This window comes from Lepus europaeus, chromosome 10, assembly GCF_033115175.1.
Source record: "Lepus europaeus isolate LE1 chromosome 10, mLepTim1.pri, whole genome shotgun sequence".
NCBI lineage: Eukaryota > Metazoa > Chordata > Mammalia > Lagomorpha > Leporidae > Lepus > Lepus europaeus.
The window spans coordinates 64,574,263-64,598,887 of record NC_084836.1 but is presented as its reverse complement, the minus strand read 5'-3'; the positions used below and the strand labels follow the sequence as shown (position 1 = coordinate 64,598,887).

At 59.4% G+C, this 24,625-nt stretch overlaps 2 protein-coding genes across 3 annotated transcripts; one reads left to right on the top strand and one right to left on the bottom strand.

Moving 5' to 3' along the window:
• Positions 1–163: 163 nt before the first annotated feature.
• On the top strand, positions 164–3,745 carry SLC39A5 (solute carrier family 39 member 5). Its single transcript, XM_062203461.1, has 6 exons — positions 164–234; positions 1,099–1,450; positions 1,845–2,028; positions 2,571–2,733; positions 2,887–3,056; positions 3,305–3,745. Exons 2-6 carry the CDS (start codon positions 1,170–1,172, stop codon positions 3,494–3,496), a joined length of 990 nt encoding a protein of 329 aa, XP_062059445.1. The 5' UTR covers positions 164–234; positions 1,099–1,169; the 3' UTR covers positions 3,497–3,745.
• Positions 3,746–4,316: 571 nt separating this feature from the next.
• On the bottom strand, positions 4,317–23,576 carry ANKRD52 (ankyrin repeat domain 52). 2 transcript variants are annotated; one of them, XM_062203460.1, is made up of 29 exons: positions 23,486–23,576; positions 23,079–23,162; positions 22,537–22,615; positions 22,309–22,379; positions 21,054–21,254; positions 20,179–20,266; positions 19,902–20,044; positions 19,408–19,620; positions 19,090–19,168; positions 18,742–18,856; positions 18,498–18,580; positions 18,279–18,396; positions 18,048–18,116; positions 17,818–17,958; positions 17,658–17,738; positions 14,568–14,679; positions 14,310–14,381; positions 13,861–14,062; positions 13,582–13,669; positions 13,386–13,503; positions 12,623–12,842; positions 12,364–12,451; positions 12,162–12,245; positions 11,915–12,060; positions 11,692–11,774; positions 11,418–11,500; positions 11,148–11,239; positions 10,581–10,735; positions 4,317–4,412 (listed from the first exon to the last, which is right to left on the bottom strand). In XM_062203460.1, exons 1-29 carry the CDS (start codon positions 23,510–23,512, stop codon positions 4,332–4,334), a joined length of 3,216 nt encoding a protein of 1,071 aa, XP_062059444.1. In that variant the 5' UTR covers positions 23,513–23,576; the 3' UTR covers positions 4,317–4,331. The 2 variants fall into 2 exon arrangements, with proteins under 2 accessions (XP_062059444.1, XP_062059443.1); XM_062203459.1 differs by lacking the exon at positions 4,317–4,412 and having other exon boundaries at positions 5,181–10,735.
• Between the last annotated feature and the right edge of the window lie 1,049 nt (positions 23,577–24,625).

Below are 24,625 nucleotides of genomic sequence, written 5' to 3'. Positions count from 1 at the left end.
TGCCTTCTGTGGGAAAAGGAACTGATTAGCAGCTGGGCATTCAGGAACACGCCTTGGAGGCGGAGGGGAGCTGGGTTACAGGCAAGGAGCCACAAGGTGAATCAGGCCTGCCCCTTTAAGGCACTGTCCCTCCCCTGTCCCCTCCCTGCAGGTGACCCTTGCCCGCCCGCCCTGCCTGCACTGGAAGGCTGGGTCCCCCTTGCTCTGGGCGTGCCTGCTGCCTCCCACTGCCAGGTAATGCCGACCTCGACCTCCTCGTCCCAGTCAGACTTTGCTCCACGTCAGACATCTGAGGGGAGCCCACGTACGCAGCTCCTCTCCCCACCGGGCCTCCCCTTTCTGGGTCATGGATTTCCAGAGCACTGGCTCCTCCTGTTGCTGGGCTGGGGAACTGCGTGTCTCTTCCCCCTCTCCAGAGCTTAGGGACACCTGGGCCCAGCTTCCCCAGGGAACTCAGGGATGGGGTTGGAGAAGAAGTTCAGTGCCAGATGCAAGGTAGGTAGGGTAGGAGTCTGCATGTATGCAGGAAAAGACTAATCTGGTGCTAACTGGCATGGAGGCGGGGTGAAAATTACGTACGGGGACAAAAACCTCATTGGGCCCAGGGTCTTAGCCATGTGGCTTTCCCAGAGGCAGAGGGCAGCGCCCCCCTCACGCTCAGGGGCCCAGCAGACTGGCCTTTGACCCCCACCCCAGAGACCAGTGAACCATTAACTCCTTTCCATATGAACCTTCCCACACTGGCTCCACCCCAGCCTCACCCAAAGGCAGGTGGGCTAGGAAGAGGGGGCCGCGTCCATCTCACTCTGCATGACGTGGCCTCTGCTCCGCCTGGACATCTGGGCACAAGGAGGCTGAGCCTGGGTTCCCCCTCCCTCACGCCGGAACCTCTTAATAGCCACAGCAAGGCCGACGTCACTGTTCTCCCGGTGCGAGTGGGGTGAGACCCTGGGCATTGAAGGGGATTTCAAGGGCATGCTCGTGGGAACGGGGAGAGCTGTGGAGGAGCTGGCAGTGCAGAGGGAAGAAGGCAAGGGTGGGGGCAGGTGCAGGGAGTGACGTCCCCCAGCGTCGCCCCCGGCCCCCTTGTTTTTCTAGGGCACAGTCCTCAGGATGTTCCGGGGGGAATAGACGCTGGAACCGGAGCCTGCAGCCCATCCCCCTCAGTGATGGGGCCCCCTGGGAGTCACCTGCTGGCTGCTCTGTGTGTGGGGGTGGTCTCAGGCTGGGTAGGGGGCTCAGTCCCCAACCTGGGCCCTGCGGAGCAGGAGCAGAACCATTACCTCACCCAGCTGTTTGGCCTCTATGGAGAGAATGGGACGCTGACCGCAGGGGGCCTAGGACGCCTTCTCCACAGCCTGGGGCTAGGCCGAGTTCAGGGGCTTCGCCTGGGACACCATGGGCCTCCCAGTCGGGCGGCACCCCCAGCTGGAGACAATTCCACACACAGGTATTGACCCCTGCCTCCAAATGCCACAGCCCCCAACTTGGCAGGGCTTAGCCCAGTCTCCACCTGTCCAGTCCTGGCCGCCTGAGAGCCCTGGAGTTACACATTCTCCAGAACGCATCTCCTCTATGTCCCTCACGACCCCTCTTGCCGCCTTCTAATTCTGTCTTCTTCCAAGCCCCTGGCCCTTTAAATTCCTCGCCCTTAGTCCCAAGGCTCCATGTCTCCCGGCTGAGCTGGCTCCCGGTTTTCAGCATTTTTAGCTGTCCGCTGTTTGTTTTCTCGCACTCCTACAACCCTCCCATAAATGAACAATTCTCAGACCTCCTGGGGAGCCTGTTCTGGGGGGTTCCTGAGAGCACATGGATGAGTCTGACTGCTATCCCATCCCTTCCAGGCCACAGGAGCCTGAGCTGAGTGTGGATGTCTGGGCAGGGATGCCCCTGGGTCCCTCAGGGTGGGGTGACCCGAAGGAGTCCAAGGACCCCCACCTGACCCCAGGAGCAGCCCCCTCGGGCCTGGACCTCTTTCACAGGCTTCTGATGCTGGACCACTCGCTGGCTGACCATCTGAACGAGGATGTGAGTCGAGATTTCTAGAGAAGGGAAGGAGCTGTGGGATTAGATGGCCTAAAATATTTAAAGAGTCAGCAACAGTATAGTTATTTAAAAAACAAACAACCAAAAGCCAATCCCAATCCCAGCATAGTCTTGGGGTATGTCATTCTGGGAGTGAAACAGGTTCCTCCTGCGCTCAGAGCAGGTGCGCCCACCCCCAGGGCTCCATGACCCAGTTTAGAGACCACACTTGGCAAAACAGAGGATCCAGAGAAGCAGCCCAGGGTAGGATGTAGGGATGGTTGCCTGGAGAGACCTGTAGGGAGTGGATGGCCGTCTTCATACAGAAAGATAGCGAACTTGCTCCACACACATCAAAGAGCAGACAAAGCTGCCAGGCCCTGAACACATGAGCACGTGATGGGGCTAGGAGGGCTCTAGTGGCCCCACAAGCTCCACCACGTCAGTGAAATGATCACAGTCCCCACAGTGGAAGAACAGGCTTTAAATATCTGCATCATGTTCCAAGGATTCCCAGTGTGTGACCCTCTGCTCAACCCCCCCAGTGTCTGAATGGCTCCCAGCTGCTGGTCAATTTTGGCCTGAGCCCAGCTGCTCCTCTGACTCCTCATCAGTTTGCTCTGCTGTGCCCAGCTCTGCTTTATCAGATCGACAGCCGCGTCTGCACCCAAGCCCCGGCCCCAACACCCTCGGCGGATCTACTATCCGGTCAGTGGGTGAGAGTGGGTGGGCAGCACCCTGAGTCCTGGGGGAGAATGGGCCCCACTGGGGTCCCCGTCTCCTCACAGCACACCCCTGCCCCACCTTGCCTCTGGGCCTCTCCCTGCAGCCCTGGCCTAACCCACACCCCGGCTCTCCCAGCCCTGCTTCACAGTGGCCTGGCAGTCCTGCTGCTCAGCCTCCCTGCTCCCCTCTCCCTACTGCTGCTGCGGCTCCTGGGACCTCGTCTGTTGCGGCCCCTGCTCGGCTTCCTGGGGGCCCTGGCCGTGGGCACTCTTTGTGGGGATGCACTGCTACACCTGCTGCCACACGTACGTGAGGACCCTTTCTTGTACCCCTGCCTCCAGTGGCAGCTGGCCTCCCTGGATCCGAGGGATTCCCAGTCACAGGATGGGGCCCCTCCCCTGCACTCCCACATCCCCCCTCACCAGCCCTTGGCTTTGACCCTCAGCTGCCTTGGGGCAGGGTGGAAGGGTGGCCTGCCACCTCCCACGTGGAAGGGGTGTCTGTGTGTGTGGCTGGTGCAGGGGCTTCCAGGGGCTTCTCTGACCTCTGTCAGGCACAAGGAGGGTGGCACACAGGAGCCGGCGGGCGCCCAGAGGAGGACCTGGGTCCAGGGCTGTCAGTGCTGGGAGGCCTGCTCCTGCTCTTCGTGCTGGAGAACATGCTAGGGATTTTGCGGCACCGAGGACTCAAGACAGTGAGTGACACCCTTTTCTCCTCTTCCTGCAGAGACCAGAGTCCTAGCTAAGAACTGACCAAACAAGCCAGGAGGCGAGGGGCAGTGTGTGCTCCTAGCTCTCTGATATGTGTGTGACTGTGCAGCAGCCAACAGGGTGGGTAGGGGCTCCTTTGTATAGAGTCAGGACTTCTGGCCAAATGGCCTCCTCTCCCAAGTTCAAGTCAACAAGACACAGGCAGATGCCAACCTGAGAAGAGGGCAGAGGTCGAAGAACATCCCCAGGGGCCAGAGGTGGGACAACCAGGTGTTCGTTCTCCCAGCTGGTGGCTGGGTCCCCCCTGTGCTCCCGGCTCTGCTGCTTCCTCCACCAGGAGGGTTACCTCCTGTTTCAGAGATGCTGCAGGCCAAGGCGGAGGGATGGTGGAGCACCACACCTGGACCCAGAAGATGGCTGTGGGAGGGCCCTTCAGCCCCTGCAGGCAGTTCCAGGTAAATAGAGGAAGAAATGCAGCTCCCAGCTCCCGGTCCTCGCAGACAGCCAACAACACCTGTCCTCATCCTTCTCCCTGCAGAGCCAGGGGCTCAGGGCCAGAGGGAGCAGGACAGCCAGCCCTCAGCAGCCCCGGCCCCCGTCGGGCACCAAGGCCACAGCCACGGGTGCCAGGGTGGCAGTGGCGCCAGTATCACGTGGATGGTCCTCCTGGGAGATGGTCTGCACAACCTCACTGATGGGCTGGCCATAGGTGTGAGGGGAGGGAGTGGCGGGAGGCAGGGCCCAGGGGAGGCCGGGGCTCCTGGTTGTCGGCTGGAGCCAAGAAAAGGCTGCCAGGAAAAGCAGGACGAGAGGACCAGAGTGGGAACACAGACACCCCTTCTGACCTGACGACCTCCGATCCCGCCAATCTCAGGGGCTGCCTTCTCTGATGGCTTCTCCAGTGGCCTCAGCACCACCCTCGCAGTCTTCTGCCATGAGTTGCCCCACGAACTGGGTAGGAATGCACAAGTGGGGTGAACTCCACAAGTGGGGTGGAAGGAGAGACCCCCCCAAGGGGAGAGGGGCAGCGCTGGCTGGCTCATTCCCTCCCACCCTGTCCTCTTTCTCCCGCAGGTGACTTTGCAATGCTGCTCCGGGCAGGGCTGTCTTTTCAGCGGCTGCTGCTGCTGAGCCTCGTTTCTGGAGCCCTAGGACTAGGGGGTGCAGCCCTGGGGGTGGGGCTCAGCTTGGGCCCTGTCCCCCTCACTCCCTGGGTGTTCGGGGTCACTGCCGGGGTCTTCCTCTATGTGGCACTCGTGGACATGGTAAGAGGTGTGGGGTAGGGCAGAGAAACCAAGGGAAGTGGGCAGGGGGTGGAGTGGAAGATGGGGAATCATCAGTCCTCCACCTCAACCGAGCACAGGGTCCTAGCAGGGTGTGGACCACAAGCCCCTAAGAGAAACAAGGGCCTGAAGTGTTGGGGTGGGGGTGGGGGGCTGCTGCCCCTCTTCTCGTGCTAAGAGGCCAAAGGCAAGGCCAGCAGCCTGACTGTCGTCTTTCCTTCCAGCTCCCTGTCCTGCTGCGCCCTCCTGAGCCCCTTCCTCTACACCACGTGCTCCTGCAGGGGCTGGGGCTGCTGCTGGGGGGCAGCCTCATGTTCACCATAGCCCTGCTGGAGGAGCAGCTATTGCCCTTGGTCTCTGGTGACTGACGGGGGGATGGGTGGGGAGCCAGTGGGGAGGGGTCCAGGCTGCCCCTCCTTCCCCCCAGGTACAGGAATGGAGGCGGGACACAGGGCCAGTAGGAGCAATAGGATTTTAATAAACAGAACCCATCCCAAAGCCATGACTACGACAGTTGTACTTGCACCAAAACAGCATAGAAAACCAGGTTGTGGTGGGAGGGCTCGAAGCAGGTTAGGGGAGGACATGAGCAGGGGCCTGGAGGGTGCAGGGCACATCAGTCTGCGGGAGAGCTTTGTGCTTTAGCCCAGGGAGGAGGGGGAGGGGAGGGGCAAATGCACCAAGGTCCCCACTTGTTCCTGCTGTCCTCAGCACCCTGGGGCTGCAGGCATCTGGGCAGATCTGCCCTTTATTGCTGCCCACCAGCATTAAACACCCCCGACCCCAACACTAGCACCACAGGTGGATCCGGGGCAGGGGAAAGGGCAGGAGTGGGAACAACATTGCTTAGAGAAAGATTCAACTAGAATCCAGTGAATTGTGCTCAGTTCTCTTTACTTCCTACAACCGAGTACATGGGTCACAGGGTGGAGGGTGCGGCAGGACACGAGCGTGCCCCTCTGTGCCCCCAGCACACACCTGCACACAGGACGGTGGTGTCTGCAGCATCACAGGTCATGCAGGGCGTGGGGAAGGGGAGGTTCACACACACATAGATGCCCACAGCGGGTACCAGACAGAGAACACCCCTGAATATACACAGCTGTACATGGGGACCCCCCAGGTCCCCCCCCAACCCTCTCCCCTGTCTTGCCATCCCCTAGGCAGGGGAACTGTATTGCTTTGAGAGAGCCACCCTGGGGGCTGCTCTGCCAGGCACCCCCTTCCCATCCCCCCCAATTTTGGCACATCTGCAAGACACACGGCAGCGAGAGTAGGCACCTCCCCACCAGGCTTCTGGAGCTTGGAGCTGGGGAAGGGGGCAGGAGACTTCATCCTCCATCTTTCCTTTAGCCCTTCCCGAACCCCTGCCAAACCCACTCCAGCTGGAACCCACCCCACCCCCTAACACACACATACAAAGCTGAGTTATCCAAGAATACGAGGGGAACAAGGAGATTGTCCGGGATGGGAGCGGAGGCGGGGGGGAGGGGGGACTGGAAGCAGAGGACCCCCCCCTCCGGCATGGGGGTAAGACTGGCACAACAGCTACTTTAGTGCAATTGGAGAGGGTGCCCAGAGTGAGGGATGGAGATGGGAGGGAAGGCTCTCCCCAACTTCCCTGGGGGCAAACTCAGGCTTCCGGGTTCCCCAGGGAAAGGGCCAGGGGCAGATTCTATGTCACCTGCCACCCTCTGCCCTCCCAAATGCAGTGACAGTGTCCCCCTCACACCTAAGTGGGCAACAGCAGCCTCGGAGTCAGTACCTTCAAGTAATTCAGAGAGCAGACCTCCCCGCCCCGGCTTCCTCCCGTCTCTGCATTTGGTCGCTACTCTAGGGGTTGGGTCGGGAGGAGGGAGTCCCCACGTCAGAGCCTTTCCTCTCCACCTCCCTCTTCCCAGACCACTGGGCTTGGTCCTCAAAGATTCCTTACCTCCGCCCCTGCCCAACTTGGGGCAAGGCCACAGAGGGCAGGAGCCACCACGATTAGAGGGGAAGGGGCTGCTTTGCTCCTGGCCCTCCTTAAAAGGTAGGGTTTCAAGCTAGGTGGGATGGGGCCGTACTGGCTGGCCCCGGGAGTAGGGTTTCCGGGCTAGGGTCTGTAAGGCTATTTTCCTTTGGGGTTGGAAGGGGAGGCGGGGATGAACACTGGGCGTGGGGAGGGGGTGAGAAGTGGCTGAGGGGAAGGAGGAAGAGGCCCCTCCGCTGGAGTCCAGTCACTGGAGCCATTAGGACGAAGAAACACTCAGTGCATAAGATACAGAGTGTGCCCACTCCCAGCCCTGCCAGCCTGGCCCCAAGCCCATCTCTCCAGGCCCCGGAGGAGGTTTGGGGATTACAGCTGTAGAACCGTTCACTCTGGCCTCGCCCACCCTACCCCCAGCCTCTTCTCCCCTTCCAGTCCAGGGAGCAGGAAGGTGCTCAGTGGGCGGTGGGCGGGCGACAGCGGTGGAAACAGTATTGAGTTTTCCTTTGGTTACATATTGAAGGCAAAGGTGAGCTGGACTTACAGTCAAGACGGACAGGGGTGAGGAAGGAAGAGGGGCATGGCTGGGGCTGGAGAGGGAGGGAGGCCCCCCTCAGCCCCTCCACCCCGGGGAACACAAGTCTAGTGGGGTCGTGGGGTGGCAGTCCCTCTATCAACTCTCCCACCCCCCACAGCACCAAACAAAGGAGAAGCCCCTCCACCCCAGCTGTACCCCCCCTCCCCGCCCTGGGCTGTACATTCAGTGGTTTTCAGCAGTCCTATGGCTCAGCGGGCCACGGGCAGGGGAGGTGGCCCATCGGTCTCAGCTGGACAGTGGCAGTGACCTGGGTCTGTTGGTCCATCCCAGGACCCACAGTTTGTGCCTTTTTGTTTTTCTGAAGGATAGAACACAACCCTAGCAAAGCCACCGCCCATGCAGAGACATCCCCCCAAAAGTCAGAAACTAAAAACTGGCTCTTTTCATCTCGCCCTCTAATTCACACCTCTGTTTCCCTGTCTCCTATGTAGCCCTCGCTCTGTCTCCTTTGCAGGGACCTGGGGCTGCTCCCAGGCTCCTCACTCAAAACAGGCCTTTCCACAAAAGTGCTTATTCCTTGAAGCAAGTGCTTTAGAGCTGCGGGGGGAGGGGCAGAGGGAGGCTGAAGGGAAGGAGAGGCTCCCTCCCCACCCTCCCCCTGCAGATTGGGGGGCATTCTGCCTGTTTTACTTCTCCACACCCGTTTAAGTCAGAGATTTAAAAAAAAAAAAATCGTAACATTAAAATAAATATGCAGTGGCCATGAGAATGGTCAAAATGCTTCAAAAGACACTAAGGGCTGAGGAGCCCGGGGGGTGGGGTGGGGTGGGATTTCCTTTGGCATATGGAGAGGAGGCCACTCGCCCCCAGGCCCCCTCACGGTCACGTGAGGAGGGCCCAGGGACGCCCCACAGCCTCCCCAAGCACTGCCGACAGAGTGCCAAGGAGGCGGCAGGGAGCAGAGAGCTCCCCGAAATCTCACCTAGCAAACAAGGGGGCTCCTGACAAGCACTCCGATTTTTCCTGTCATCGCCAAGCAGTGACAAAGGAGAACACGACTGACACCCGGGAGTCTTGGCCCGGAGGAGGACCCATCTCCCACTCCCCTTCCCCCAACCCCCGGCCCCCACCTAGTTCCCAGCACCAAGATGAGAGGGGGTGGAATGGGAAGATCCGAGGAGAGAGAACTGAAGTTGGGGGGCAAGCTTTGCAGAACCAGCAGGGTAGGGGTGGGGGCTGCAGCCCTTAAGAGAGGTCACATTGATTGTCGTGGGGGGGTCAGGGTGTGAGTGGGGGGTGGGCAAGAGGGGGCATCGCAAGGCCCTTTGGCTTTGAAAACAAAACTGAAAACTAAAAGCTGCACAATCCTTCTCACCAATAATGGTCATTTGGAAGCCTTGAAATGGTTTAGGAACGGAGGGTTGGAAAGCAAGACAGAGAGACAGGGATGAAAAGGGACCATGAGTAAATAAGGACACGGACAGACACCCCAGGCTTCGGCAACCAGCATGAGGTATGGTTGAGGGCGTCTGCTGGGGAGTGGGGGGAGTCCTGGGGATGCCCGTCCCACCCCCAGCCCACCCCTGGCAAGGGTGGCGAGACATTCAGGGGACACAAGTGGAAAATGGCTAAGATCGTAAATAAAGCGAGTTGGAGTTGGGGAGGGAGGCCGCGGGGAGCCCCGCGCTGTGTAAACGAAGCCTGTCCAGTTCTCGGGGGGCCAATACTGACAACAGCCAAACCGGGCGAAGACGCACTGTGGGCGGGGCATGACCTCGATTCAAGTTCTGGGTCTTGGTCCCTGGCTGAGGTATTGATTGTGAGGAAGGGAACACTGGGCGACAGGAACAGGTCCAACTGTCCAGGCGGCTTGACTAGGAGATGGATGGACAGGGCATCCAAAGGGACCAGGGCCAAATTCAATGCTACATTTAGAGAGAAAACTGCCCCCTCCTCACTCCAGCCCAGTTTGGCTTTGGGGGTGCGACTTTTAGTTATCTTATCAGTGCAGCCCCGAGCTCAACCCCTTCTCTCCCAGCTGCTGGGAAGGCAGGGACCAAGCCTCAGTGTCTGTTCGCCGCTCCCCAGGTCAGCGCTGCATCCTCACACCACAGGAAGAGCCTGGGTCCCGAGCAGCCACGTCCCTGGTCTGCCCTGCCCCTCCCACCATCTTTGGCTTCAGATCAGGAGTGACTGGGGGCAGTGGGGACTCTCGGACATAACGGAAGGTGGAGGCAAACAGGGGGGTTGAAGGAACTATGGGATGGGGGCACAGGAGGAAGAACACAGTCCCTCCCTCCACACATGCAAACACATGCCTGAAACAGGTAGGACGTACTAGGGCTATGGTTTTGAAATGGGCAGGAAATTAATTTGTTTCTTCCCCTAAAGGACAAAATGCTTACTTAAAAATTCATGACAAGCCTCAAAGTTCAGGGAGAGGAGAGCCAGGGAGGGGAGGGCCACAGGCTCTGCTCTCCCAAAAGAAAAAGAAAGAAGCAAGGTTAAAGTGCGTGGTTAGGGGGCCAGGCCAGGAATGGGAGGGGGTGGGGAAGGCTGTGGGGGCAGAACCAGCCCTTGATTTGCATATGAGGAGCCGGGGGAAGAGTGCAGGATTGGGGCCCAGGTACAGTAGTCGCTGCTTCAAGTGTTTTGCATTTGAACTTTAGGGGCGATAGGTACAGAAGTGGGGGAAAAGCTCCAGGCCCCAGTGCTAAATACCCTCCCCCCTCATTCTCTAGCTGCCCCTGAAGGGGGAGGGGGCGCCCCCAGAGTGCTCACACAGTACCAGAAATTAAGGCTTCTCACTGCTGCGGGGATGGAGGGGCCAGCCAAGCAGGGAGGCAGTGATGGGAATGGAAGAGGAGGGGGGATCTGCCTGGCAGTAAGGGCAGGGCAAGGGGGCGCAGAGGGGGAGAGTCCAAGGGAAGAGGGGGAGCAGCTGGCAGCAGAAAGAGGGAGCTTAGATGGAGTCACAGAGAGGGGAAGCCAGGCATTTAGCAATCATTTTGGGACACTTGGCAGAGGGGTGGCCTGGGGTGCTCCCTGTCGGCCCCAGACCCCTGCCAGGCCGGTGGTGCGGCAAAGGGGTGAGCGCTGCTCCCCAGTGCTTCATGTTCCCCTCCGCCCCCCAACCCAGTCGTGTTCTCCTTTAAAGTGCCCTAAATGTTTAGACTTTTTCTAAATAAATAGAATAAGATATCAAGCCACCGGCAGGGAGAGGGATTCTGGAGGGGCTACTCAGAGTAGCAGCCATCTAGCCCGATGGCGCCGTGCCGCTCCTGGCTGTAGGGGCACGAGGCCCCGTGGGGCAGGGCGCCGCAGCCACCCACCGTCTTGGCGGCCGCGATGCCGCAGTTCTTGAGCAGGCTGAAGCTGAAAGGACTGACGGCGTCCTTGGGCGGGAAAGGCTTCATGGTGGAAAGGATCAAGGCCAGGCAGTCTGCCACGTCTTTGTTAGGGGCACAGGCCAGGGCCGGGGTGTGACCTGCGGGGCCAAGTGCGGGGAGCTGAGGCACAGTCCTGGATCCCTGGGTCCCCAGCCTCTGGGAGGGCAACCGAAGCGGATAAGCACCCAGGGTGGTCAGAATTCAAGGGCAACCAGGGCCCCAGGAGGCTGACAGGGAGATTCCCAAAGTGTGGGGTCCAGGCTGGAGCCAGGCTGGGGAGGATGGGACACGGAAGCCTGGATGTGTGTATGAGTGAGGAGGGGGTCCTCCCAACCCTGCTGGCTCCATCACATTGCCCTCTGACTCCAGAGTACCGGTGGTGATGGGTCCCTGCTCTCAAGACTTCCCTTGGGAAGAAAATCTTATTTGCAGCAAGGTTAAGAAGTCACCTCCTGAAAGATGGCCCCTGGCCCCAAGCCCACGAGAGGTGAGGACTCCAGATCCCCCTACCTTCTTCATCCACAGCCAGCACTGTGGCCCCGCGGCTTAGCAGGGCCTGTACCACAGAAGCTAGACCGTTCCGGGCAGCAATGTGGAGTGGCCTTGGAAGAAAGGAAGGAGCATGAAATCAGCAGGAGGCCGGGCTGCCCTCCTACCCCAGCCAGGGTGGCAAGAGCTCTGGACAAATGCTGTGAGCTCCAGAGCCCCTGGAGCGGGGGCTGCTCTTTCTTCACCCACCTGCCTCCCCCCAGCCAGGAGCCCCCTTCCCCAGGCACTCACATCTGCAGTGCACTGTTAGTAGCATTGATAAGGCCAAGGTCTTGGGTTTCTGCCAGGATCATGAGGGCACATTTCTCATGGCCCTGAGGGAGAGGACAGAGAGTGGGCACTTGTGAAGTGGAAGCATGACGGGCGGACAGCGGGCTGTCCCACCAGTCAGACGGGCAGAAGTGTAACTTCTGGCCCAACCTGCTCTGCATCAAGCCCTTCCCCATTCTGTCGAGGTCTGCCCGTGACACAGCCCACACCCCAGCCCCCCGACTCCAGGCAGTACCTTGCTACAAGCCAAGTGGAGGGCAGTGTTCTTATTCTCATCCAGCACAGTGAGGTCTGCCTTCCCTCGATACAGCAGAAATTCTGTAAGAGAAATGCGACCGTGGGAGTGACACCTCCTTCCAGGGCAGCAGCCATCCTGCCTCTCCACCCACCCCGGCTGTGACCCCAACCCCAGTCCACACGCCGGGGGCGCTCCTCCCTTCCACGTGGCCCCTACCCACCCACGGCAGCAGTCTGCCCGTTCTCCGCCGCCGTCATGAGTGCAGTGCGGCCACTGTGGTCCGTGGCGTTCACCTCAGCTTGATGCTGCAGCAGCATCCGGAGCCCAGAGACATTGTCTGCGAAGGCAGCGGCGTGAAGGGGGGTCCTGTGGGTGGGCAGGGCAGAGTGAAGAGGGGCACGCCCTTGTGCCTGAGCGAACAGGAACCCCAGGTGCCCAGGCTCCTCCACGAACCGTCCCTCACTCACCGTCCTTTGGCATCTCGGCTGTTCACAATCTTGGCACCCAGAGCTCCCAGCAGCATCTCTGTGGTGCTGTCCTGGTTATTAATTCTAGGGAAGAGGGAGCAGGGGTCACCAGGAAGGCAAGGGAAGTGGTCTTCCCATGCTGACGCAGGTCTCAGCCCTGGTGCCCCTGGAGGCGGGGAGCCCACAGTGCACAGGGACTTACACTGCACAGTGCAAAGGAGTGAAGGGGTTTCCTTCCAGGTACGAAAATGGGCTGTGTTCAAGTAACAACTCCAGACAATCTTCATGTCCTGGGGACGAGGACAAAAGGGTGGCGACAGAGAAAAGGCAGGGGTGCTCCACCCACCCCACCTCTTGAGGCTCCACTCCACTGCCAGCCCGCATCAGCGCAGGCTCCCCACAGCCCACCCGTCTCTACACCGCACACACATCCTGCAGCCTACCGGAGGCCCGGGCCGTACCAGTGTAGGAGGCCCAGTGCATGGGCGAGTATCCGCTGTAATCCACCCCGGCATCCAGGGGGTCTGTGGAAAGGGCAGCCTGCAGTAGTGTCCGCAGGACTGCTGTGTGGCCACAGGCTGAGGCCAGGTGAATGGGCGTGCGGCCCTTAAAGTCTCGGCAGAGCACAAACGCATCGTGGTCCAGCAGGGCAGCCAGGCAGTCCTCACAGCCAGTCACTGCCTGTGGGGGGACATGGGGGCGAGAGTAGCGGTGAGGAGCCCTTCCCTTTCTGCCGGCCAGGAGTAGGAACCACCTCCAGGGCTCCAATCCCTGATGCACAACAAGGAGCCCAGGTGTTAGGCACCAGCATCTCCTTCCCTGTGTCTCTGTGCCAACAGTCATCATGATGGCCAGAGTCCACTCTGCAGTGAGAGTGGAGTGAGACACCGAATGGAGAGCAAAGAAAGGACCGGGGGGGTGGGAATCTTGGGGGAGGAGGGGGCAGCTCTGGGACAGGGGTCGTGAGAAGGACCTGGGTGATGGCCGCACTGTCTGAGGGCACAGTAGTCTGAGTGGTGGGCCTGTGCTCATGTGTGATTACAAAGCAGGGCAGTCAGCCGGGGATGGCGGCCACTCATCCTGCAGCAGGCACAGCTAAGGCCCAATATGACCCTTGTGTGAAAACCTAGCCCGCCTCCTACACAGTCCGATGTCCAGCTGCTGGTGGGCGCTGTGCTCCCACATCGAGGCCCGCCTGTGAGCAACCCGCCCAGGAGCTCTCACCCCACGGTGGAGGGCAGTGCGGCCCCGGAGGTCAGCAGCATCGGCTGTGGATCCTTTCTCTAGCAGCAGATGTACACAGTCCACATGGCCATTCATGATGGCCAGCATCAGTGGGGTCCTACAGAGGGAGGCAGGAGAAAGGGTGAGGGTCCAGTACGGGTGGGAACATCTGCGTCCCACCCCCACCCACACTCACTGTCCATAGGCATCCATGACATCGGTGATGTCAGCTCGTTCCCCACTGTCAATCAGCAAGTGCAGGGAGTCAGTGTGGCCAGAGGCAGCTAGAGACAAAAGGGAACTTGCATCAGGGCAGGGTCAGCTCGAGCCTCAAGGCTGCAAGGGTCAAGGTTACGGGAAGACCTGGAGCAGTGAGACACTCTGGAGACAGGAAGCTATGAATCAGGACACATGGCTATATCCGCCCTGACCCAGCCCTCTCCCAGGCCTAACTGTTCAGGAAGCAGGCACTAACCAGCAGCGTGCAGGGGCGTCCACTTGCGCTTACGCTCCTTGATGAGGGCGGAGGCACCGTGGGCCGTGAGTACCTCCACACACTCAGTAGAGCCTCGCTCAGTGGCCAGGAAGAGCGCGGTCCGGCCTTTGTGGTCCCTTACATCCAGGTTCACCAGCGTCTCCGCCAGCGTCTTCAGGGCTTCACAGTGACCGTTATAGGCCTGGAGGGGTGCAGGCAACCAACAGATGCAGCTCGTGACACGCACCTGGCCCCACTGTGCCTGGGGCCCATGGAGACGCTCTAGGCATTAGTCCTCCACAGCTCCCCAGGACCGTTGGGCCTCTCCCCCTGCATTGCGCCCTCCCCCACAAGAAGGTAGAAGCAAGGATCAGGTGATTGGGTCACCCTTACGTGGGGCTGCGAGCAGGTGGGGCAGGGACGGCAAGAGGAAAAGACTGGGGACTCACAGCTAAGTGCAAAGGGCTGACTGGAATGGTGCTCTCCACATCCTCCAGGCAGTTAAAGGACATTTCTAAGAGCTGCAATGGACAGGAAAACAGGTGCTGAGGTTCGGCAGCTCCCAAGGTATCAGTCCCCTGGCCCCCACTCACAGTCATCTCTAGGCTCCTGGTTCCACGGAGCACACTTGATACAACCACCCCTTGGTTTCAGAATCCACAAACCCAGAGGTAGACCATGCACCTTGGCCTGGCCTCGGCACATACCAGTTCGAGGTTCTGTCTGTTGCCGTAGGCGGCTGCATAGTGCACAGCTGTGTAGCCCTGCCTGTCCCGCAGGGAGGGGTCTGCACCATTATCCAGTAAGAACTCCAGACAGCTGTGGAGCCGGGGGTAGGCTGTGAGGCACAACTCAGAGGGGCAAGAGGGCCCCTCCAGGCCCACCAGCCACCACCTATCCTCGGCTCCAAATCTTGCTTGCCCCCAGCCCAGATCCTGACCCGCCACTCCTCAAGGGCTGCCCTAGAGCACTCTGGCTTCAGCGCCTCCTTCAGCCTTTGATTGCTCGTCTAGAAAAGCCAGTGCAGGAGCTTCAGTCTGCACCCTCCGCCCAGCGACCTGGCGGCTACCGCCCAGAATGCAGCCTCACGCCAGCCCCTCTGAAGCAGGTCTACTCAGCTGTTTCTGTTACCAGTGGTCGTAACCATGGTACCCCAGAAGCACAGAGTGCTCCCCTATCTGCTGCTTCACTTCCTAGGGTTAGGCCAGGCTGAAGCAGGGAGCTGGGAACCCAATCTGGGTCTCCCACGTGGGTGGCAGGGACCCAAGTGCTCGGAACCACCACTGCTCCCTCCCAGGGTATGTAATGACAGGAATCGAAGCCACAGCTTCGAAGCAAACGCAAGCCCTGGGATATGGGCACCTTAATCGCTAGGCCAAATACCTGCCCCCTGCTCATTTCAAACCCAGTCCCAGCTCCTCTCCTCTGCCTACCCCAGCATTCCCAGCTAGGCGCCTCTCCCCTTCTCATACCATAGTAGGAGCTGTGACAGTAACAGTCAAGTGCTTAGCACTTATGATGTGTCTAGCACTATTCTAAGCACTTCATGTGCATTAAAAATAATGTAATCCTCGTACTGATCTTACCTTGACCGTGGCTGAGGAAATCGAGGCATAGAGAGACTAAGTAACGTGCCAAAGCTCACACAGCTGAGCTGCTTGAATTTGATTACATTTTTTTTTTTTTTAAGAGATTTTTATGGGGTTGGCGCTGTGGCAAAGCAGGTAGAGCTGCAGCCTATAGCACCAGCATCTCACATGGGTGCAGGTTCAAATTCTGGCTGCTCAACTTCCAATCCAGCTCCCTGCTAGTGGCTTAGGAAGGCAGCAGAAGATGGGTCAAGTGCTTGGGGCCCTGCCACCAATGTGGGGGACCTGGAGGAAGCTCCTGGCTCCTGATCAGTCCAGCTCTGGCAGTTGCAGCCATCTGGGGAGTGAACCAGCAGATGGAAGACCTCTCTCTCTCTCTGTCTCTCCTTTTCTCTCTCTCTGTAAGCCTGCCCTTCAAATGAATAAACTTTTTTTTTTTTTTTTTTTTTTTACTTACAGAGAGAAAGAGATCCTCCACCCACTGTTTCACTCCCTAGATGGCTGCAACAGCCAAAGTAGGTCAGGCTGAAGCCAGGAGCTTCTTCTGGGTTTCTCAAGTTAAGTGGCAGGGACCCAAACACTTGGGCCATTTCCCACTGCTTTTCCCAGGCCATTAGCAGGGAGCTGGATTGGAAGTGGAGCAGCTGGGAATTAAACTAGTGTGCATATGGGAAGCTGGCATTACAAGCAATGGCTTTATCCATTATGCCACAAAACTGGCCCCAATTATTAGCTTTTTAAAAAAATAAACTTGAGGGGCTGGCGCTCTGGCCCAGCGGGTTAACGCCCTGGCCTGAAGCGCTGGCATCCCATATGGACGCCGGTTCTAGTCTCAGCTGCTCCTCTCCCAATCCAGCTCTCTGCTGTGGCCTGGGAAAGCAATAGAAGATGGCCCAAGTCCTAGGGCCCCTGCGCCCACATGGGAGACCTGGAAGAAGCTTCTGGTTCCTGGCTTCGGATCGGCACAGCTCCGGCCATCGCAGCCATTTGGGGGGTGAACCAACGGAAGGAAGACCTCTGTCTCTCTGCCTCTCTTCTCTCTGTGTAACTCTGACTTGCGAATGAATAAATAAATAAATCTTTTTAAAAAATTAATTAAAAAATAAACTTGAGGCCTGCGCTATGGCATAGCAGGTTAAGCAAACGCCTGTGGCACCATCATCCCCCATGGGCACCAGTTGGAGTTCCGGTTGCTCCACTTCCCATCCAGCTCCCTGCCACGGCCTGGGAAAGCAGTAGAAGATGGCCCAAGTCCTTGGGCACCTGCACCCACGTGGGAGACTGGGAAGAAGCTCCTGGCTCCTGGCTTCAGATTGGCCCAGCTCTGGCTGTTGTGGCCATTTGAGTGAACCAGCGGATGGAAGATCACTCTCTTTGTCTCTCTCTCTTTCTGTCTGTAACTCTGCCTCTCAAGTAAATAAATACATCTTTAAAAAATAAACTTTTTATTGTGGAACAGGCTTAGAGTTACCAAAAAACAGTGAAGATAGAACAGAGATGGGGTTGGTATTGTGGTGCTCTGCACCAAGCTGCCGCCTACAATGCCGGCATCCCACATCTAAGCACCAGTTCAAGTCTGGGCTGTTCTGCTTCTAATCCAGCTCCCCGCTCATGTGCCTGGAAAAGCAGCAGAAGATGGCTCAAGTGCTTGGGCCCCTGCCACACACGTGAGATCGGGATGGTGCTCCAGCCCCCTGGCTTTCAGCCTGGAGCAGCCCTGCTGTTGTGGCCCTTTGGGGAGTGAACCAGAGGATGGAAGAGCTCTCACTTGGTCTCTCCTTCTGTCACTCTGCTTTTTAAATAAATAAATAAATCTTAAAAAAAAAAATCCACAATCATTTCCCCTCTTACAGACATCTTCCATCTGTGAGTGGCTCTTTTTGTTACCTCTCCCAGTAGATTGGGTTTTTTAAGGGCAGACATTTGGGGTAATTCATTTTTTACCCTCAGCGCCCAGTGTGGTATAGAAGCCTAGGAAAGCAATATTCAACGACTGCCTGGGACACGGACAATGAGCTGTGTCCTGAGCTTTTCTGATCTGCTCAGCAAGACCTCCCGCTCCTTGAAGGGTGGACGAGGCCTTGTGCTTCTGGCTTTCCTCAGCCCGGGCTAATCCTGGCCGTGCCGGCAGCGGCAGGCGTGGGAGAGAAGGCTGGGGCAGGCCACGCCGCGGGGAAGACGCGCCCCGGGCTCCTCTCTGCTACTCACAAGAAGGCCTCCTTCCTGCGGGACTCCTTCAGTGGCTCGTCCTCCTCAGCGTCGTGGCTGGAAGCTGTGTGGGCTTCCGCTCTGGGCAAGAGGGCATGAGCAAGTCAGGGCAGGGCGCGGGGTGGGGAGTGAGCTGAGGAGGACCCGGGGGGAGCCTCACCTCCTGTAGGTGTCGGAGGCGGCAGCATAGTGGAGCGGGGAGCAGCCTTTACAGTCAGCCTCGTTGACGCCGGCCCCGGCCGTCACCAGCGTCACTGCGCACTGGTAGCTGCCGTTGGCGGCTGCATAGTGCAGTGGGGTCCTGGGGGAAGGGCAGGAGGGCGGGTGCAAGAATCAAAAGCCGCTCTGACCGCTCGCTACCACTAGCCTCCCTCCTGCCTGGTAACCTACCTTCCAAACTTATCTCTCCTCCTCAAGTCAGCTCCACTGCTCAACAGCAAATTAAGACATTCCACATTCCTAAAAGCAAATGAGGGTAAGGGTCCCGAGGAGAGGCCACAGCCCAGGAAGGGTGAAGACAGGGTGTGACTGGACTGCCTCTTCTGCTCCCACGGAGGGAGGGGAACAGACCCTCGCCCAGCGCCCCCTCTCAGGGCCTGGGAGACGGGAAGGAGAACGCACCCTCCAGAAGCAGCAGCATGAAGACAGGTACGGCCAAGGTTGTCAGGTGTGTTGATGTCAAACCCAGCCGAGAGCACGTGCTCGTTGCTGAGTGAAGACACAATGCTGTACAGCTGACCTGGAGGGCGGGCACCCACAGGTCACGTCTGAGGGCAACGAGCCGAGGGAGAGGCCCTGCTCTGTGCACACCTGCCCGGCCCCCAGCCAATCGGCACGTACCTGAGGAAAGAAGCTTGCGGCAACAGTCAGAGAACCCAAAGAGGACAGCTAAGTGCAGGGGGAACATGTCATGGATGCCGCGCCTGGGAGAGGTGGAGGGACGCGGTCAGCTCTTTCTGTACCCCACCCCCCCCTCCACCCCCACGCGCAGCTGCCCCAGGCAGGGTAAGGAGGCCCTCCATGCCTCCCTTGGGCAAGCGTGTTTGACGGCAACCCAGAGATGGGGCCAGGGGCTGGGACGCACCGGGCGGTATCCGCGCCATTGGTCATGAGGGTGCTGATGAGCAGCTCGTGTCCGTAGCGAGCAGCCACGTGCAGGGGCGTGTTCCCAAACTTGTCGGCACAATCAATCTCGCTGCCTGAGAGGGGGAGGCACACACAGAAGCCCAGGCAGAGCTCAGGCTCGGGCCACTCCTGCGAGCAGTTCCCTCCTGGGAACTGGTCTGGCTAAGCCTTCAGTGTGTGAGCCCCAGGGGGCAGGGCAGGGGCGGGGCAGGGCCGCTTCCACAGGTGCCTGTCTCGGAAGACAGGCAGGGCTTTCTAGGGCTGATTCCTTGGGGGAGGAGATGAGAGCAGTCTCCCAGGCCCCTACCATTCTGGATGAGGATCTGGGAGCGCGTGAAGCGGCCATGGATCGCAGCCATGTGCAGAGGACTCTTCCCTTCTTTACTCTGTGGAAACAGCGGGGTTTGTCTTTTTTTGTTTTTCTTTTTTCTTTTTTTTGTAGTGCAAAGCACAGAGAATGTTTCAAAGGACACATCTCTGAGGATGGAGGGGTTCTGTGGACATCTTCTCAGCCCATGCTTTGCTGAGCATCCCAGGAGGCGAGGGACAATTCCCCAGAGAGCTATCCAGACATGGCCAGGATCCCCAGAGCCAGGTTCCTCTCCCAACCAGTCCCTGCGGGCACCTGGTAGTTGACATCAGCCCCGTTATTGACCAGCAGCTCCAAACAGAGTGCGCCATTGGTGGAGACGGCAGCCACGTGCAGTGGCGTGAAGCCCTTGTCATTCGGCTGGTTGACATTGGCGCCTGCATTCACCAGCTCAATGGCCACGGCATCCTGGCCCAGGTAGCAGGCAATGTGCAAAGCTGTGTTTCCAAAAGCGTTGGGCTCATCGATCTGGATTTCCAGGAGGGGAAGGGAAGCAGGGTTTAAACAAAGTGGAAGGCAGCACATAAAGCCTACAGTATCCCAGGAATCCAACAACTGCCCTAGACCCCCCAAGTTTCTGCCCCAAGGGATAGAGGGTGCTGTTACTCGGGGCAAGCAGCATTCAGACCCTCACTATCTCCTCCCAGAACCATACCCACAAAACCAGCACCTTCCTAGTCCCTTCAGAAACTACCAGGTCCAGCTCCCTGCCCATAGCCCCCAGCCCACGCCGGGCTCAGAACCCTGACCTCAGCCCCCATCCGGAGCAGGTACTTCACCACTTCGACCTGGCCACTAGCAGCGGCCGTGTGGAGCAGCCCGTAGCCCTTGCGGTCCTTACAGCCCAGGTCTGCTCCCCGTGCCACCAGCAGTTTCAGGACCTCCAAATGCCCTGGGAAAAGAGAAGACACGCTCAGGGAGGTGGAGGGTGAACTCCGGAGGCCCTGAGCTCCGGTCTGCAACCTTATATCCCCGCCCTGGGAGCCTTCAGCGGCAAATTCCGGGTTCTCCTGCCTGTGCGCTCACCTAAAAAAGCAGCCCAGTGCAGGGGCTGCCGCTCCTTTTTGTCACAGACGTTCAGGCTGGCTCCCTTGTTGAGAAGCAGGTTCACCGTCTGTATCAGGACATAGACAACCTGTTCAGAGCTTGGTTGACACCTACCAAAGGGCACAGGCCTCATCTCCTGAGGTCTCTGTTCCCAAGCACAACCTGGAGTTCTACAGGGACAGCGGAAGCAGGCACTGAGGAGATCCCAGGTAGATGCAGAAACTGCAGGGACATGCCCACAAGTGGCTTAGGGTGATCTGCTGGCTCTGAAACTCCTAGGGAGTCTTTGTTATTTTTTACTTATTTAAGACAGAAAGAGGGAGAGAGTACACATTCACTGGTTCACTCCCCAAAAGCCCACGACAGCCGAAGCCAGGAGCCAGGAACTCAACGCAGATCTCCCATGTGTGTGGCAGGAACCCTGTTACTTGAGCCATCACTTCTGCCTGCCAAGATGCATATTAGCAGGAAGCTGTAGTCAGGAGGTATCGAACCCAGGCACTTGGGATCCTGGATGTGGGTGCCTTACTCAGCTTCTTCACCGCTAGGCCAAACGCCTATGCCTCTCACCAGTCACTGAAAATGCATGACCAACAGACGGGGACTCTCTCTTCAGAAAGGTGTGTGTACCAACATTTTCCACGCAACTTCAGAGGGTTTACCAACCTCCTGAAGTCCAAGTCAAGCTCTCTAATCTGACTTTCATCCTGTACAGGAGCCCAGGTGCTTATGGAACATCTATCTGTGCTGCTGCTTCCCCAGCCCCAGTGGCCCAGAAGCAGGGTCAGGTGAGCACGTAGGGCAGGGCAGGGCAGGGCAGGCACTGGGCTGGCCTAGCCTGCAGCATTTCTCACCTCAAGATGTCCACTATGCACTGCATGGTGCAGCGCACTGCGCCCACTCCTGTCAGCCACGTTGAGGCTGCTCAACAAGGGTGCCAGAGCCTCGGCACACTTGGTGGCCCGGTTGGCGGCAGCCACATGCAATGGTGTCTGCCACAGCTTGTCTCGGGCGTTCACATCTGCTGAATGTGCCAGCAGCAGCCCCAGCACCTTCTGTGGAGGGACAGAGGACAAGGGAGAAGATAGAGGGGCATCAGGAGGATAAAACGAGAGGGAGTGGAAGGAGGAAACGGGTCAGCAGGGCGCATGCGGCCCCACCCCCACTAGCAGTCCACGCTCACTTTCCAGGACACCTACTTCCAACCTGCTGGGCCTTCCGAGCGCTCCAGGTCTTCCTCACCTTGCTCCCCCTTCCCCAAGCCACACGCACCACTCCCCAAACCACATCCTGGAAATCTTCACTTATATAGGAGGGGGCTTCCAAAAGCTCACAGAAAACGTGCATTATGAAAAAACGACGCCTGGATTTTAAAACGTTCTGCCTCAGAATCAGCTGCTTCTTTTAGCTGTGCCATGAACTTTTGGAAGCGCCGCCTTCCACCCACTCCCAAGCAAATGCACACAGGAAGGGCTGCACAGCCCAAACCCCACCGCTCCTAGGAAAAATAAACGCTCCTGCTACAGAAATGAATACCTCCTTAGCCCTTCCACAGACACCAAAGGCGTCTGTTTCCCTTACCTCAGAGAGCAAACATACCCTGGGTCCTCTCCATAACCCCAGCGCAGACGCCCCTCCTAACTACCCACCTCACTCCCACTGCTGTCTCAGCCCCTCCCCCTGGCGGCCAACGGGGGAAGTGATGGGCCAATCAAGGAGGGAGGTCTCCTTTTCCCTCCTTTCAGGATTGCTGGGAACAAGGTACAGGACCCAACAGAAAGGGTTATGCTTGGCCCCTGAGCTGTCAACTTCCATGCTGGCTGAGGAGCTGGGATGCAGCGGACCACGGTCCCTGTCCCCCATGACAAGCAGAGAAACCTCCGTGCCCAGAGGGGGCTCAGACTCAAGGTGGCCCCCCAGGGAAGGATGAGTCACTCAGGCCTGGCAGCGGGCCCCCGCAGTCTGCCAGCCCAGTGTTAGGCTCTCCCTGATGCCAGTACCAGGGGCAGGAGAGAGGAGCCAAGGGCTGCTCTCCTCCCCACCTGGAGGAGGGCAGGGGACAGACGCGCCTCCACCCTCACCTCCAGCCTTATCACCTCGACCCCGTACCTCGTTTCGGGAGGCAGCAGCACGATGAAGAGGGGTCAGCCACAGTGTATCCTTAGCGTTGACGTTAGCACCTGTAGGGATGTAATTTCCTGTTTTGATGGGAGGTGGAGAGGGGGTGGGAAGGCGGTGGGAAGGGGGCCTGGATCAATGCTGCTTGCATATGAAACAGGAGGCTCCTCCCCTCAGCTCCCCTCCTAGGTGCCACGCCTTCCAGCTCCCCACTTTCACCTGACATCAGTAGCAACTGGAGGATGGGGACATCGCCTACGTAGGCAGCAGCATGCAGTGGGGTTCGCCTCTCTTGGTCCTGGCAAGACAGAAAAGAGGAGCAGCTGTAGGGAGTTCGGGGGGCTATCCAGGAACCCAGCCCAAGCCTCAGAGCCCCAGGCTCTTCTCCACAATCTCCTCCCATAGGTTCTGCAACGCTCTAAATGCCCGTAAGGAGAGTCAAAGGCAAGAGCACCTAGGGAGGGTGGAGTCAGGGCCGAGGGGCCGAAGCGGCCATCTCCTTCTTCCAGGAGGGGTAGGGGCTCTGCAGACCCCACTGCTTCAGAAGAGAACACCCATTCTGGGCATCCCCGGCCCCACGGGTCTGTGCTCCAAGCCTGACTTGCTCTCCATCCCCAAACGCAGAGCAGGTTCCCATCCCAGGGTGGAAATAGCTGCGGCCTCATCTAAGCAGAGACGCGGAACCGCCCCGCTGATGGGGAGGGGTCCGGAACCCCGGAGCCCGGATTCTGGGCTCGCCATCCTCCCTGCTCCCAACTCACCAGCACATTGATGTTCTCCTTCTGTGAGAGGAGGGAACGCACTTCCTCCACATCTCGGCTAAAGATGGCCTGGACCAGGGGCGGCTGCAGAGAGAGCTGGCATTCAGGGAGCGGGCCGGAGCCGGAGCGGAACCAAGCGGGTAGGCGAGCACCCAGCGCTGAGAGGGGCCGTCGCCGGAGGGGCTCCGCTCCGGGAGGTCCTGGCTGCAGGGGGCTCCTGCGGTGCCTCCGCCGGTCCCCAGGCCCCCAAGGACACCCGCTCGGTTGCGGGGAGCGCGGCGTGGGGCGGGGCGGGAGCCGCGGGAGCCCCGGGCTCGGGCCCAGCCTAGGCCGCACATCCCCGGGCTCGCGTGGCGGCGGCGCCGGGCTCTGGAAGGAGGGAGCGGGGGAAAGGAAGAAAGGCTGACCTGGTCCGTGATGCTGAGGATCCCCATGGCCCGGCCCGGGCTCCGTCCGCATCGAGCTCCCGGCGGCGGCGGCGGCGGCTCCACCGGGGACACGGGGCGGCCCAGGCGGCGGCTGCGGCGGCGGCTGCGGGGAGAGCGCAGCCCCGCCTACCGGGGGGCGGGCGAGCGGGAGCCCGCAGCGCTCCCTGGCGGCGGTCCTGGGCGCGGCCGCAGGGCGCTCGCGGTTCAGGCGGTCCCAGGCCGCAGTGCCCTCCGCCCTGGCCCGGCCGGCCCCAGCGACCCCGGCACCCCAACCCCCGCGCCTGGCTCCTCGGCTCCTCCCGCGGCCGCGCGCTGCTCCTCGCTCCAGTCAGGCGACCCCGGCGGAAACCCGGACCTTGGTCCTGAGGTATCGCCCAACCTGAGGACCAAATGGCTGGCCGGCTCGCGCCCAGCCCACTGCCCCCGCGAGCTCACGCCGCTCCCGTCCGCCCCCCAAAGCCCGCACAGACGAGGGGAGACCTGGGAGTGGCGAGCTGGGGCTCATCTATGGCAATAGCCCCAGAAGAAGGCAGGCGTGCTGCTCCACGGGTGGGGGAGCCGAGCTGGGTAGAAAGGAAATAGCAGGAGTGCTCCAACTGCAGAAGAATCGCCCGGAGGGGGCCAGCACGCTTGGCGGCTGGGGAAAGGCTGCAGGATCAGCCCAAGGGGCACTCTCTTTCTCTAAGATTTATTTATTTGGGGGCAGGTGCTATGGCGCAGTGGGCAAAGCCGCCGTCTGCAGTGCCTTTATCCCACATGGGTGCAGGTTTGAGTCCCAGCTGCTCCACTTCCCATCCAGCTCCCTGCTAATGCGTCTGGGAAAGCAGCGGTGGATGGCCCAAGTCCCTGGGCCCCTGCACCCGGGTGGGAGACTCGGAAGCAGCTCCTGGCTCCTGGCTTCGACCTGGTCCAGCCCCAGCCCCAGCCCCAGCCCCAGCCATTGCCGCCATTTGGGATGTGAACCAGCCGATGGGAGATCTCTCTCTCCCTCTCCCTCTCTCTCTGTAACTGTGCCTTTCAAATAAATAAATCAATCTTAAAAAAAAATGTATTCACTTGAAAGGCAGAATGACAGAGATCTTCCATCTACTGGTTCACTCCCCAAATGGCTGCTATTGC

Excerpts from the sequence above, each read along its gene's own strand:
- SLC39A5 (XM_062203461.1), top strand. The coding sequence starts at position 1,170 with ATGGGGCCCCCTGGGAGTCACCTGCTGGCTGCTCTGTGTGTGGGGGTG. Across the intron at positions 2,734-2,886 it reads CTCGGCGGATCTACTATCCG|CCCTGCTTCACAGTGGCCTG; the intron begins GTCAGTGGGTGA and ends CGGCTCTCCCAG. Across the intron at positions 3,057-3,304 it reads TGCTACACCTGCTGCCACAC|GCACAAGGAGGGTGGCACAC; the intron begins GTACGTGAGGAC and ends GACCTCTGTCAG.
- ANKRD52 (XM_062203459.1), bottom strand. The coding sequence starts at position 23,512 with ATGGGGATCCTCAGCATCACGGACCAG. Across the intron at positions 22,616-23,078 it reads AGGAGAACATCAATGTGCTG|GACCAAGAGAGGCGAACCCC; the intron begins GTGAGTTGGGAG and ends CTGTCTTGCCAG. Across the intron at positions 12,246-12,363 it reads ACTCCTTTGCACTGTGCAGT|AATTAATAACCAGGACAGCA; the intron begins GTAAGTCCCTGT and ends CCTCTTCCCTAG.